Consider the following 12800-nt stretch of genomic DNA (forward strand, 5'->3'; position numbering starts at 1 on the left):
CAGACATTAAAAAAATATATTTATACAATTTGTGTGGGTTATTATGGCTGAATGGATTGATCACGGTCAGGGGTTGAAATTTTCCTGGAAAACCCACTAGCCCAGGGGCTACTGATCAGTAAAAAATTACTAGCCCAAACCTCAAACTAACTAGCCCAAATTTTTTTTATGCAAAATGAAAACATAACAAGTTAAATGAAAGTTTCAAATGATGTGGTGACAGAAACAAATTAAACTACAATGTAGTTCTCATTCAAAAGAAACCAGTCTACATAGAAAACCAAAAGTAAACTGCCGAGATTTTTTTTCTGTTCTGCTAGTCCGATGGACTATCATTACATTTAAATTAGCTAGCCCGAGTCTTAAAATGACTAGCCCCGGGCGTCGGGCTACCATATATTTCAACCCCTGACGGTGCACTCGAATTGTGATGCATACCTCTTGATTCAATTTTTCATTTAACTTCTTCAAATCATGATTCTGTTCATGTTTACATTTTTTCTGGAATCAAAATTATCAAAGCATTTTGGGTTTTCTTCACAATTTTATAATAGCAAAAATGGTGGATGCCAATTATAAAAACCCACCAACAAACCTTAGGCCTGTGTTGTGGAAACATATTAGCCTGAAAGAAAACAGAAATGCTGTGATATGTGTATGTTTTACAGAGCTTAATTGTCAGGAAATACTACCAACCTGATAGTCAGGAAGCAGAAACATAGTAATCTCTGCAACAGGTTCTACATGTTATAAAGCTTAAACAAAATGAAAATAAAATACAAGTTACATTTCATTATTGTATTATCAGAGTTTTTGTTACCTATTGAATTGAATCAAAATGAACTGTTGCCAAAGAATTGAAAATTGAATGGTGAAGTACCTGAATCGTCGCAGCCCTATTTGAAATTTTATGCATTACTATGATTGTAGGATGAGAAAGAAGAAAAACCTCCTGTTACAACAGTATTTGTTGGTAACATCAGTGACAGAGCACCTGATGCTATGATTCGACAGATGTTGCAGGTGATTTTTTTCGTTTCATGGGAAGAAAATACTCATAGAAAAGGGATAATCTGCTTCTGCCAAAAATTCAATTTTACATTCATAGTCAATATAGAGCTAGTAGCTTAGACTGGATTGTACTTCAAAGTTGATTTCGTTACATTTAGTCATTTTATTTTCATTTTAGAGATGCGGAAATGTACTCAGTTGGAAACGTGTACAAGGTGCTTCAGGAAAATTACAAGGTTGGTGTGCATTATTCTTGCTTGATCAAATTATAATATATGTCATGGATTTTCTTGTTGATTAGTACTTGACTCTTATTAAGACAAGGAGTTGTGAAGTCAAATATTTATGGTCAGAAATATTTATTTCCTAATATAATAGAATTTTATTTTGAAAGCATATTCATGAGTATTGCATCTATGCCATCTATAGTTTGTGTTACTTCTATTCCAGCATTTGGGTTTTGTGAATATGAAGATCCAGAAGCCACTCTACGTTGTATGAGACTTTTAAATGAATGGGAAATAGCAGACAAGAAATTAGTGGTAAGTATCATAGATCTAGTTAAAGTGTCTCAACAACAATAAAACACCAATAAACATGATATGCAGTGGGTAAGCAAGTCTTCATTAGGGCAAAAAAACCTATTCATTCTATTGAAAAAAAAAATGATGGAAGAGTTAAAAGTAGCTTAAAATAATTGTGAGGGTTTCCACTTGTGCTAGAGAATACATGTATATATTTTTATATGTATTTGTAGGTGAAAGTAGATGCTAAAACAAAGACACTCTTGGATGAATACATATCTAAAAAGAAATCCAGAACAAGTGAAGCAGAGGGAGATGACAAAGAAAAGAAAGAGAATGGAGAAAAAGAAAGTGATTCTAAAGTAGAGGAAGACTTAGATGAATTTACCAAGAGAGAGGATCGTGTGGCAAAGGCCGGTCTGGATGCCATTATGAGAGAGTATGCTGGAGATCTTACAAAGAAGGTGTTTCCAGGTAAACTTTTCACAAGATCTTCATTAGCCTAAATTTTAAAAAGTCAAGCATGTTATACATATTTTTATTCTGTTTGATCTTTAGTATGACTGAATTTGTGAGAGGGATGTTACTACTGATGATGTTATTTTTATGTTTTTGTCTTTTTGTAGATGTTGAAAAGGAGGCAAAGCCAGTCAAAAAGAAAGTTGAGGAAGAAAAGATTATAAAAGATACAGTAAGTATCGAAAAGATTATGATAAATCCAGTAAGTAGCAAAAAGACAATTATAAGACATGGTAAGTAGTGAAAAGACTATTAAAAGACACAGTAAGTAGTGAAAAGATTTTGAGAGACACAGTAAGAAGTATTTATTTAAAGCAGCAATACAAAGATGTTGTTAAAGCTGATTCAAGATAAATATGAAGTTAAATAAATTTATTTGTATGATTTTTTTTCTTCTATAAAAGCATTAGAATGGTGTTTAGAATATGAATAGACTTTGAGATAAAAACCATTTTGAAAAATTTCAAATGTAATTTCAATAGTATAATATTTGAAATTGAACTTTTTTTTTTAGGGAATAGATGACATTGATATTGAAGATGACAAAAGGGAGATAATTCATAGAGAAATCAAGAGCTTCAGAGATCTTCATAAAGTAAGTATTTCTCTCATAGCTTGGTATATGCTGTTAAAATGCCTTTTGACCTTTTGTTAAGGGTTTCTTTAAAGGTTGCTTAACTTTCTTGTCAATAGAATAATCCAGTAACTGGCCTTGAAGTTATCAGTTAAGTTGTGGCTTTTTGAACACCAAATGCAGTTACCACACACATTATTTAAATATACATTAATTAAAGGTTTATTTAGCACAATTTTTTTTAATAGATAACAAGATTTACCTTTTAATTTGACCATATTATTAAAATTTTTGAAACCCCATTATCAAAAAAGTTAATTCAGAACCATTTGTTACAGATAATTACATGTAGTTTACAAAGGACACAAAAAATAACTTGGCATTCATTCATTTAAATTCATTTTGTCATTCTACTAGTATAGGCTGAAACTGACAGGAAAAAAAAACATACATTTGTACCATTAAAAATACATTTTAATTCACTGATTGATATAAATTTGCTTTTGATATTTTTTAAAAAAAAATATATAAATTAAACCTTCTGTAAGTTTTGAACTGAAATTTTTTCTGTCACCTTTAAATAACATGGGTTATATTTCATTACCCCCCACTTAATAGATGAGCCCTGATGCTCGTGCCAAGCATCTGTTACGGTCCTGATCAACCTGTATAATTATATATGAAAGACTCTCTGGTAAGTGTTTACCAAATATTTCTATAAATATGCTACCTTTCCATCATGTAGAAGAAAGAAGAGGCCTTTTGGTAAGATAGTTGAAGGAAAATGAAGTACTGAAAAAGAAAATGGATGATGAACTTAAATAACAGTTTCAGATGAAGGCTTTGCAATGTTTTTTTTTTTGGGGGGGGGGGGGGGTGAGATTATGGGCTTTAAAGAAAAACTTAGAAAACATGGCTAAAAGGGATGGGAAGATGTTTTATAAAGTATAAGTCTATAATACTAACAGTGCCCCTGATTGCTAGAAGTTCTCGCATGCAGTAAGAAGGTGGGTTATAACTAGGAACAAGGGGAACATATTTTGAAAAACGGATAGAAATAAGGTACATGTCTACAGCAGATTTTCTCAAGTAAGTGACCCTAATTTACTTTTTGTCAGTTCTTTCATTAATAACCGAGACACAGACTAAAGGTTAGTGATATAGATTTACTGTATGTGTACTTTTGTTATTGCTTGTGAATTAATTATTTTGTCTCAAAGGAATACAGACTTGAATCCCCTAATTCTGCTCAGCAGGTCTAGAGCAGGTTGCTTGTGAGCTTTCTTGTAGATTTTTCACCCCACAGGAGAAAGCTTTTTTATGGTGACATGTATATGATGAAATACGACATATGTAAGTTGCACAAAAGAAAAACTGTAACATCTGCTCTCAGAGTGTTTTTATGAGGACAGATGTATAAGAAGGGCTTAATTTCATTCTCATTCCCCTCCCTTATTCAGTGTCTTTCCAGTTCAAAGTTAAGCATGCTTTATACGCATGCTGATTTTTACTTGAAGTGAAATTTGATTTTGCTCTGTTTATATACACTGTATGTGATTAATGGGTAGTATTTGATAATCTGAAATATAAGGTTTTCATTTTACATCACTTTCAGTTGAATAAGTGTACTGTACCTTCAAGCATAAAGTATTGTAACTCATTAACAAGTAGGGAGGTTTATTATTATCCTGCAATTCAATTTGAACTCCATATCAGGGTGTAAAATTAATATGATTAAGTATTTCACCCAGTATAAATAAGTTGTTTGTTTGATTTATTTTTCTTTTTTGTATGAAGCAAAAGCAAAGTTATCAAGGGTGATTTGATTGAGTTTTGGACTCTCAATAGAAAATACCCATGGGTAAAACTGTAAATGGATGACTAGGGTTTAATGCAATAAAACCTTTTTGTTGCCAGCAGCATCAGTGTTATCTTAAGGATTCATTAATTACATGCCAGAATTGCTCTCACAAGGATTAGGATTAACAGTAGTCCATTTTGGCTGAGGAGGATCTCCAATCAGAGAAGTAGTCATGTGAAAACGTAGCTTGACTTTGTTCATAGTGATTTTGGAGAATGCGTGTTGTGAATTGGTTGGCTGTTACACCTTAACATCAGCAATCATTTTACAACATTGTGCATGAGCATATTTTTAAAAGAAATCCTGACAAGGCACTAGTTATCTAGTCTGTGTGCTTTTCAAGGTAATTAGCAAAAGAAATATCTTCTTTTTTTTTGGCCACATTACATTTTTATGATGTATGAAAATTATATGTTGATGATGAAGCTGAAAAAAATATATTGTACGAAAAAATATTTTTATTGAACAGCACTGTTTCATCTGTAGAAACAAAAGTTTTTAGAGAAATATTTGTCTGGAAGAGGGTTTTACCATATTTAAGTTAGTTTTCCATTTGTGTTCTGATACATGTAATTAACTTGTATGTTGTTCTTTTGAAGGGAGAGGATGAAGCAGAAAAAGATGCTGAGAAGGACAAAGAAAGGGAAGAAAGAATCAGACTTGCAGAGGAAAGGCGAAGACGCGAGAGGGAAAGAATGAAGGAGAGAGAGAGGGAGCGGGAAAGAGAACTGGAAAAGGAACGTTATGAAAGAGAAAGGGAAAGAGAACGCATCAGAAGTAGGACAAGGTCAAGGTCACGATCTCCAAAGAGGTGGAGGGAGAGGTCAAGATCAAGAGAAAAGTAAGTATATGAATAAAAAAGTAGTAATCACTAAAAAAAAAATCTGATATATTAAAAGAAAGTGTTGAAATGTTGTTGCTTGGTAATTAGTTCATGTTAAATTGTTTTCTTAGGGAAAGGAGGAAGGAACGTGACAGGGATGCTGAGGATGAAGAGGAGGCATATGAAAGGAGGAAACTGGAGAAGAAACTACGTGAAAAGGAAGCAGCATATCAAGAGGTAGAAATCAGGACTATGTTGGCAGTTGAACTCAAGTAGAGTGTATATAAAAGATTTAAGTGTAAGCTGAAATCATAATAAAGTCAGCACACACTATCGATTCTAAACTTTTCCTGACATTTGATATTTCAAGGTTTTGTATACCAAAGTTCTGTTAAATTTTTCCTTTGGTGCAATGCATTTAACATTTTTCTTTATTAACAGAGACTGAAGAATTGGGAAGCCAGAGAAAGAAAGAAAGCACGGGAGTATGAGAAAGAAAGGGAAAGAGAGGAGGAAAGGAAGGCAGAGGAGGTTAGTCAGACATATATCTGAAGAGTTTCCTTTATGTTGTGTATCTCAACTTATCCCAAAGAGTGTTTCAGCTTGTTTTTCACTATGTGCATTATTTCAGGCGAGAGAGGCACGAAGGTTGAAAGAATTCCTTGAAGATTATGATGATGAAAGGGATGATGTGAAATATTACAAGTAAGATTTACCAACTGGTGAAATAAATGTAGTACATAGTAGCAGTATTTGTGGAAAACTTTGATGAAATTAAGCTATAAGTAAGTGGTTATCAATTATTTATAAATCTATACAGAGGCAGCTGTCTAAACAGGAGACTAAAAGAAAGGGAGAAGGAGAGAGAGGCAGATGCACGAGATAGACAGAGAGAAAAGGAGGAACTCGAAGAGATCAAACGAAAGTTACTGGATGAGGGACACCCAGACCCAGAAGCTGAATTAATGAAGGTTAGTAGCTCTTTTATGTTGCAACATTTAAAAGCTGTTGATAATGACCTTTAAAAGATTTTAAACTGAGTTCAATTTGTTCATGTAAAAAATGGGGAACATGTCATGCTGACACATCTAGTTTGCAGTGTAAAAATGAATATACATGTTTAAATTAAAGTTTTCTGATTAAAAAATTCTAAAAATCTAGAATATTTTGACAGTGTACATGTAATTTCAGATTGAACTGGAGAGGGAAGAGCATCTGAAGCCTCGTCTGAATATATCTGAAGAAAAGTCCCCTGTCAGCCAGAAAGAGCCAATCCCTGTAGACTCGTCAGATGAAGCTGATGAGGAGGAAGAGGAAAAGCCACAATTACCCCCCAATATGAAGTCCACACTGAAACCCATTGACGTATCAAACAGTGTCACACCTATGTCTGAGGATAATGACAGCAATTTCCCACCCCCTGATGAGGACTCGCAACCTGTGTATGGCCCAACCAAGGAGGAAAATGCTAAGTTAGGATTTGGTGGGCTGAAGTTAGGTAGGGATTCAGTTTTCTATAATATCTAGTAAAGAGGAGAAGGTCGAACTGATAAAGTAATGAAAAGCTTTTTGTACGCGTTAGGTATTGATGTAGGATGGTACTTTGGAAATGCAATTGTTTTTAGATATTTACACAGCATTTAGATGTATATAAATAATTCACAGGTAGTAGTAGTAGTCCAACTGAAAGCATATCCAACAAGAGGAAGAAACTGACAGTAGGGGATGTGTTCAACCAGGATGATGAAGATAGTTCATCAGGTGCCAAAAAACGTAAACTTGTACCTCTGGATTACGATGACGATAAGGAAGGGAAGAAAGGGGGAGCCACTGCAGAGGAGAAACGAGTGAAAATAAAACAACTCATAGAGAGCATTCCCACAGCTAAAGATGAATTGTTTGCTTATCCTCTGGACTGGAATATAGTGGATCAAGTAAGAAAATGAAGTTTTGTAGATAAAACCTGGAATAATTTTATGAAGACATTTATTTACACAATGATTACAACATACTTTTAATTTCAATAATGATTTTCAGGTCCTTATGGATAAAAGGATTAAACCTTGGGTTAACAAAAAGATCATTGAGTACATTGGTGAGGAAGAACCAACACTGACAGAATTTATATGTCAGAAAGTGATGGCTAGAAGTGGACCTCAAGCAATACTCAATGATGTAGCAATGGTATGTATCGTCAATTTTTCATGAGAAAAAAATATAATAATTCAGTTATTAACAACCAATGTTGCTGTGAATGTTCCAGACGTTGTTCATTGATAAAGTTTGTATCTTTGTACATGTAGGTGTTGGATGAGGAAGCGGAAGTGTTCGTGGTGAAAATGTGGAGATTATTAGTGTATGAAACAGAAGCCAAAAAACTAGGACTAGTCAAATGATGATTGTGTGATTAGACTGTTTTACTGTGAGTTGGTGAATGATAAGTGCCAAAGAGGGACAGTATGTATGTATTAGTGTGTGATTGACCCAGCACAACCAACACAGTGCTGTATGATCCCAGTCCTCCCAATTCTGTTCTGCTTCCATTCCATCAAGACAATCCAGGTTCTATATCATGGTTGTGGTACTGATTATGTACACGTCAACATTAACAGACAGACCATCAAGAATCATGCAAGATGAAATCAGGGTGTAATTTTATGAATATTAGTTTTGTATTGTATGTGTATCTGCATACATGAGATTCAAATGTGTGATAAAATGATAAATGTGTTTCCATGTTAATGAGAAATATAAGGAGTGAAGTTATGACTGTTTATGAAATTATCTGAATGAATGCAGTAAGTGAAATCCTTTTAATTTTGCATTGTAAATACTCATTAGACATTGGTCTCATGTACATCAGAAACGAATGCTTTTGAACATGAAAATAAAAATCATTCGATATACAAAATTACTGTACTGTTAATATTATTTATAGAAGTATTGTGTGATCATTCTGTTATTGTACACTGTGATTTTTATCACTTTATGACCGCAACTTTTCTAAAACTGCTATTAATCTCTGAATGATCTCGTCCACTTCTTCCTGTCCATTTTTGGTGCCTGAAAATGAAAATTTATGTTTCTCACTGGAATCATGAATATGCAATTGCATAACAATGAGCAGTGGTTTGGTATTTCTGTTTAATAGTTGCATCTGTTATATATAATCTTTTTTTTTCCTCTGACAAAAAGGTCTTTTATTTGGAAAGCCTCCTTTCATTCTTAAAAAGTCTGGCTTTCTTTCCCAAATGAAATCGTGGCTAATGGTGGCGAAGATGGAACCCAAACAAAGTCATGCATCTTATGTGAAAGTATCTATTCAATATCTTTAACCACTAAAAGAATATTTAGCATACTGATGCACATTCATTACATAAAATTGCAACTTGAAAAAAAAAAATTTAAAAACATTTCCAGGAACAATCAAGCTGATTTGTCCACCAACCTGGTCGGTGTGTATTGAACAGGAATTCGGAAGTTTCAATATTACGTTTTACAGCAAATAAACATGATTTACCTTGATTTTTACCCCGATTCAGTGCTTTGTTCCATGAATCTGTAGCTTTATTCGAGAAATCTCCTGAATTGTCTAGAATAAAATAGAATATGAGACTAGTATAAAAGTCGAGCATTTGTTTGATCTCTGAAGTACGTGGGGTGTTGTTTACCTTTCCAGTTTTTATTGTCTTGTTTGGCGCCTACCGCTGAATTCCATGATTCCGTGGCTTTTGAGGAGAACTCTTTAACATCCCCTGCAATTTTTAAAACTTGTAATAATGTTTGTGCTTGTTTGTAATGAGAAGTATATGTATAACTACATGTATAGTCGTATGCGGACATAGGATTGTACATGTATGTATTATGTTTTGATGTGAATTGTTGCAAGTTTTTAACTACCCTCTGGCCAGCTTCCATCCCAGGATTTTCCGGAACTACTGAAGATACTGTTTTTCCCGTTGTTTCCAATATACTTTATTCCCGATTCCACTTTCTCATTTGTTTTAACTACTCCACCACTTTCATCACCTGCAACATTTACCGTATACAACATTGGAGCACTAGCTTGATGCCAGCAGCTTTAGATACTATTCCAGAATGTATCCTTAACACAATTCAGTATGCAGATGGGGATTTTGTGGATATCTTGAAGGACCTTTCATTTCCCGTATTTATTAAATTTGTAGATTTTTCATACTTCAGTTTTAAGAGTGAAACAGAGAAGTTTGACAGTTCATGAGGCCCCTGAGTTCATATTGCATTAAAAGATATCCGTCTTTATAACTCAGTATCTGTGTCACAATTACATTTATTAACTGAAACAACGTCTTTGTTAATGTCATGTTGCATAACCAACAAACCTGGCCATCCACCGTCCCAGTCACGTCCGGCCGTTGATGCTGTTACCTGTTGTACCTGAAATGGTTGCACTGCAACCAAAAAAAAAAACAAAGGTTGATTGTTGCTTTTAACTAAATACCAGGGTGTCAAAAAAGTCCCCCAAAATGCAAGAATTTTTTTACCTTTGTTTGCAAAAGAGTTGGGATTGAAACCTCTTAAAAAATTTCGGTCGTTTGGATTAAACTTCACTCCACTTAAATCAAATGGTGAAGGTGTTACCATTTTAGGGTCGAACTTGATGCCAGCACTTCCAGAGTTACTGAACACTTTCATTTTAGGAGCCTCTGGAACAGATGTTGTGATTGGCTGAAACTCGGAGAATGGTATCGGCTTTTGTTCTTTCATTGGATTGTAGTTGACAAAGGGAACGCTATTTGGGTTATAATCTGGTATATTCAGGTCCTTGTAAAAGGCGGGATTATAGGTCATAGACAGCTCTGTTTGGGTAATTGAAATTAATTTATAAAAAAGTATTATAAAAGTTAGACAATGTTCCAATACCCCACCTGATACATAGACATTCTGCTTTATCATGCAGTGTACTTAATGATACGAATATCGAGAAAACAAGATTTTTTTTAAACCATTTTTTCATTTATATTTTTTAAAATATATTTTCAAATCTCTTGTGGTCTTACTGTCCTAGGTAAAATGAGACGATAGTTTGAACAAAATTGAGTTCACACTACAGAATATTTGCCATTACTTGGGTATACATTTGACAAATTTAAATTTTGCTATTCCCATGAAAAACTGTAATTATTTTTCTATGCAATTCGACTCAAAGATCTGTAATCACGCTTTGTGATCATGTGTGTTAGTGTATTTGAAAAAAATATACCTTCAATACAAATGAATTAATAGAAACTAAAGTTTTTCTTGATCACAATTACATTCATTGTATGCCAGTCATTCTCAACTCATGAGTGGAACGAGCAGAGATTGATGTACTGTTGTGTAATTCATATAATTTGGTACCAAGGCATGGTCCCAGGCTGGAATTTAAACAAACTTGAATCCTTAGAAAAATGTTTAAAGTTGCAAAATTGACAAACTTTATTTAGAAAAGTTCAGATGAACCGATAGAGAAAGAACGTAAATGATGGTACATGGCTTATAGTCATTTACCATGATTCCTTTAAAGTATTTAATAAAGGTTAGGAAAAAAAACTGAATGACAAATATTCCACAAGTAAATACATCTTTGTACTTACCTCCCGAAACCTCTAAGCAAATTAGTCCAATTAACATTAATTTAACCACCATGGTACTTTAGATTGAAATTAAAGAAAAGACAGTAATTTTATCGTTAAATTATGTAACAGGCAACGTATCATTTACATGACGTGTTTTTTTCCCGTTAACAGCTAGTGTATACGGGATATCTTTCACCTGTCCCTCTATCAGGTCACTAACCTAATCTCATGTTCTGTGTTCGACCGTCATCAGTCTGGTCGACACAAAGATGTATTTTACCCATGGGTGCAAATGTTTTAGGCCAAATAAAAAAATATGTGTGGTTCCGGTTACCCGACCTTCCCTATTTTATACCCCCGACCCTAAACTTTTTTTTGGCAATTTTCATATTTTTTCCGGAATTTTCCCCGATTTCCATCAATGGCTTCGGTTTAAGTTTTAGTTTCAGCAATGACGACCTCCTTACAAAACATAGTGCAAGTGTTTAATAGTATTAAGTCCAAAGCAAGCTAGCATGTAGGTGTCCCCTACCAATATTGACTAGTATATTATCACATCACATCTAAATGCAATTTGCAAAGCAGTGATAGGTATTATTTAGAAAAATTAAGAAAATCATTTTGTTAAAAAAAAAAAAAAAATCCCTACCTACCTACCCGAATTTTTATGGAAGTGTAACCGGAACCACACATATTTTTTTGTTTGGCCTTACCCTTCTAGAAAACAATTTACGCGCTTCTACCCAGATTGCAGTGTGGTGGCTGCTCTACTAGGTACGACACCCCGACCAAGAACTAAGTCGTCTACAAATGATTTTACACTTCTACATTGAACCATAAGTTCAAAAAATACATGTATAAGGTCATTAGAGTAATTTGACAATTTCAAAAAAATTGCGCTAGTTACACTTGTCTTTAATTTACCTTTCTATCGTCAAAAGCAGAAAAGGCTTCGGGGTCCCACTTTTTCTAGTAGTATGTACAAATGTTGGTATACATTTTGTGAAATATACTTCTCTTCAAAAAACACAAGACATAGAGCGTCAAGAAGTTTTGCGCTCGAAGTTACCCATAAAAAGCTTATTTCGTTTCCAGGGGCCTTGCCTTAAGCTTAGAAAACCCCGACTATACTCATTCAAAAGTTATGACCAAGGTTAATGTTTTTGTGACAGACAGACTGACAGATGAATGAGATTTAATGTCCTCTTGCTTCCGTAAAAGCGCGGGGGGATAAGAAATATAGTTTATATACAATCCATTGAAACCCCCTTCTTGGGATTCAATCATGAATTGACTGGGTGGATTGGGAAAGGGGTCTGTTAGTTCTGGTTCCTTTTTTTTAGTATGGCTTGATCCACATCCCATTTCCCCTTCCCAACTAAATATTCCTCTAACATTGTACATATTGAAAAATTTCTGATGAATCTTTAATTTAGAGAGCTATGACTCACTTTTCACAAATCTTCGGATCTAGAATTTCAAAACTTTCATGTATATTGGAATGGTTATTTGATACCGAGTCTCATCTTGTGGCTCCTTTTAACATAATTGTTTGGACATTTTCAGGAACATCGTGCAGGTACAGGTGTACGTTTTCTTTTCTTTTTTTTTCACAGGCAGTTGACGCTCTAAATATTTCTAAGCATAAATATAAATTACACACCCACCTAATAAATGATTTATTAGATGGGGTAAAAATTTCATATTTGCTTAGAAATATTTAGAGCGTCAGGTGCTTGTCTTTTGTTATTATGTCTTCAGATATTTAACTGCAGTTTTAGTTTTTGGTTGTAGTTGATTGATTACAGATCTTGACTTATATGGCCCATATTTAAATGAATTATGACCCTTGAAATATTTTCAGTTTGGATACAGAAAGGAAATTAATGCC

The 12800-nt window shown here is 33.9% G+C and overlaps 2 protein-coding genes across 2 annotated transcripts in view; one reads left to right on the top strand and one right to left on the bottom strand.

The window, feature by feature from the left end:
- LOC133182502 (RNA-binding protein 25-like) overlaps positions 1-8227 on the top strand; it is a 9778-nt gene extending 1551 nt beyond the window's left edge. Inside the window, exons 4-18 of the mRNA XM_061317346.1 lie at positions 931-1023; positions 1190-1247; positions 1462-1553; positions 1769-2009; positions 2162-2226; positions 2569-2649; positions 5089-5330; positions 5444-5549; positions 5754-5843; positions 5944-6017; positions 6133-6283; positions 6504-6810; positions 6978-7246; positions 7350-7496; positions 7616-8227. Of these exons, the coding sequence (XP_061173330.1) occupies positions 931-1023; positions 1190-1247; positions 1462-1553; positions 1769-2009; positions 2162-2226; positions 2569-2649; positions 5089-5330; positions 5444-5549; positions 5754-5843; positions 5944-6017; positions 6133-6283; positions 6504-6810; positions 6978-7246; positions 7350-7496; positions 7616-7708 (2109 nt within the window). The 3' untranslated portion in view covers positions 7709-8227. The remainder of the gene's footprint in view (positions 1-930; positions 1024-1189; positions 1248-1461; positions 1554-1768; positions 2010-2161; positions 2227-2568; positions 2650-5088; positions 5331-5443; positions 5550-5753; positions 5844-5943; positions 6018-6132; positions 6284-6503; positions 6811-6977; positions 7247-7349; positions 7497-7615) is intronic.
- A 71-nt stretch (positions 8228-8298) lies between these two features.
- LOC133182758 (uncharacterized) lies at positions 8299-10149 on the bottom strand. The gene is made up of 6 exons (XM_061317605.1): positions 9836-10149; positions 9620-9742; positions 9213-9341; positions 8984-9067; positions 8833-8904; positions 8299-8375 (listed from the first exon to the last, which is right to left on the bottom strand). Exons 1-6 carry the CDS (start codon positions 10140-10142, stop codon positions 8299-8301), a joined length of 792 nt encoding a protein of 263 aa, XP_061173589.1. The 5' UTR covers positions 10143-10149.
- Positions 10150-12800: the final 2651 nt, after the last annotated feature.

This window comes from Saccostrea echinata, unplaced genomic scaffold, assembly GCF_033153115.1.
Source record: "Saccostrea echinata isolate AGI-Se365-2 ecotype Australia unplaced genomic scaffold, CSIRO_AGI_Sech_v1 ptg000009l, whole genome shotgun sequence".
Lineage (NCBI taxonomy): Eukaryota > Metazoa > Mollusca > Bivalvia > Ostreida > Ostreidae > Saccostrea > Saccostrea echinata.

Excerpts from the sequence above, each read along its gene's own strand:
- LOC133182758 (XM_061317605.1), bottom strand. The coding sequence starts at position 10,142 with ATGACCTATAATCCCGCCTTTTACAAGGACCTGAATATACCAGATTAT. Across the intron at positions 8,905-8,983 it reads AGACAATAAAAACTGGAAAG|ACAATTCAGGAGATTTCTCG; the intron begins GTAAACAACACC and ends ATTTTATTCTAG. Across the intron at positions 8,376-8,832 it reads GAATCGGGGTAAAAATCAAG|GCACCAAAAATGGACAGGAA; the intron begins GTAAATCATGTT and ends TTTCATTTTCAG.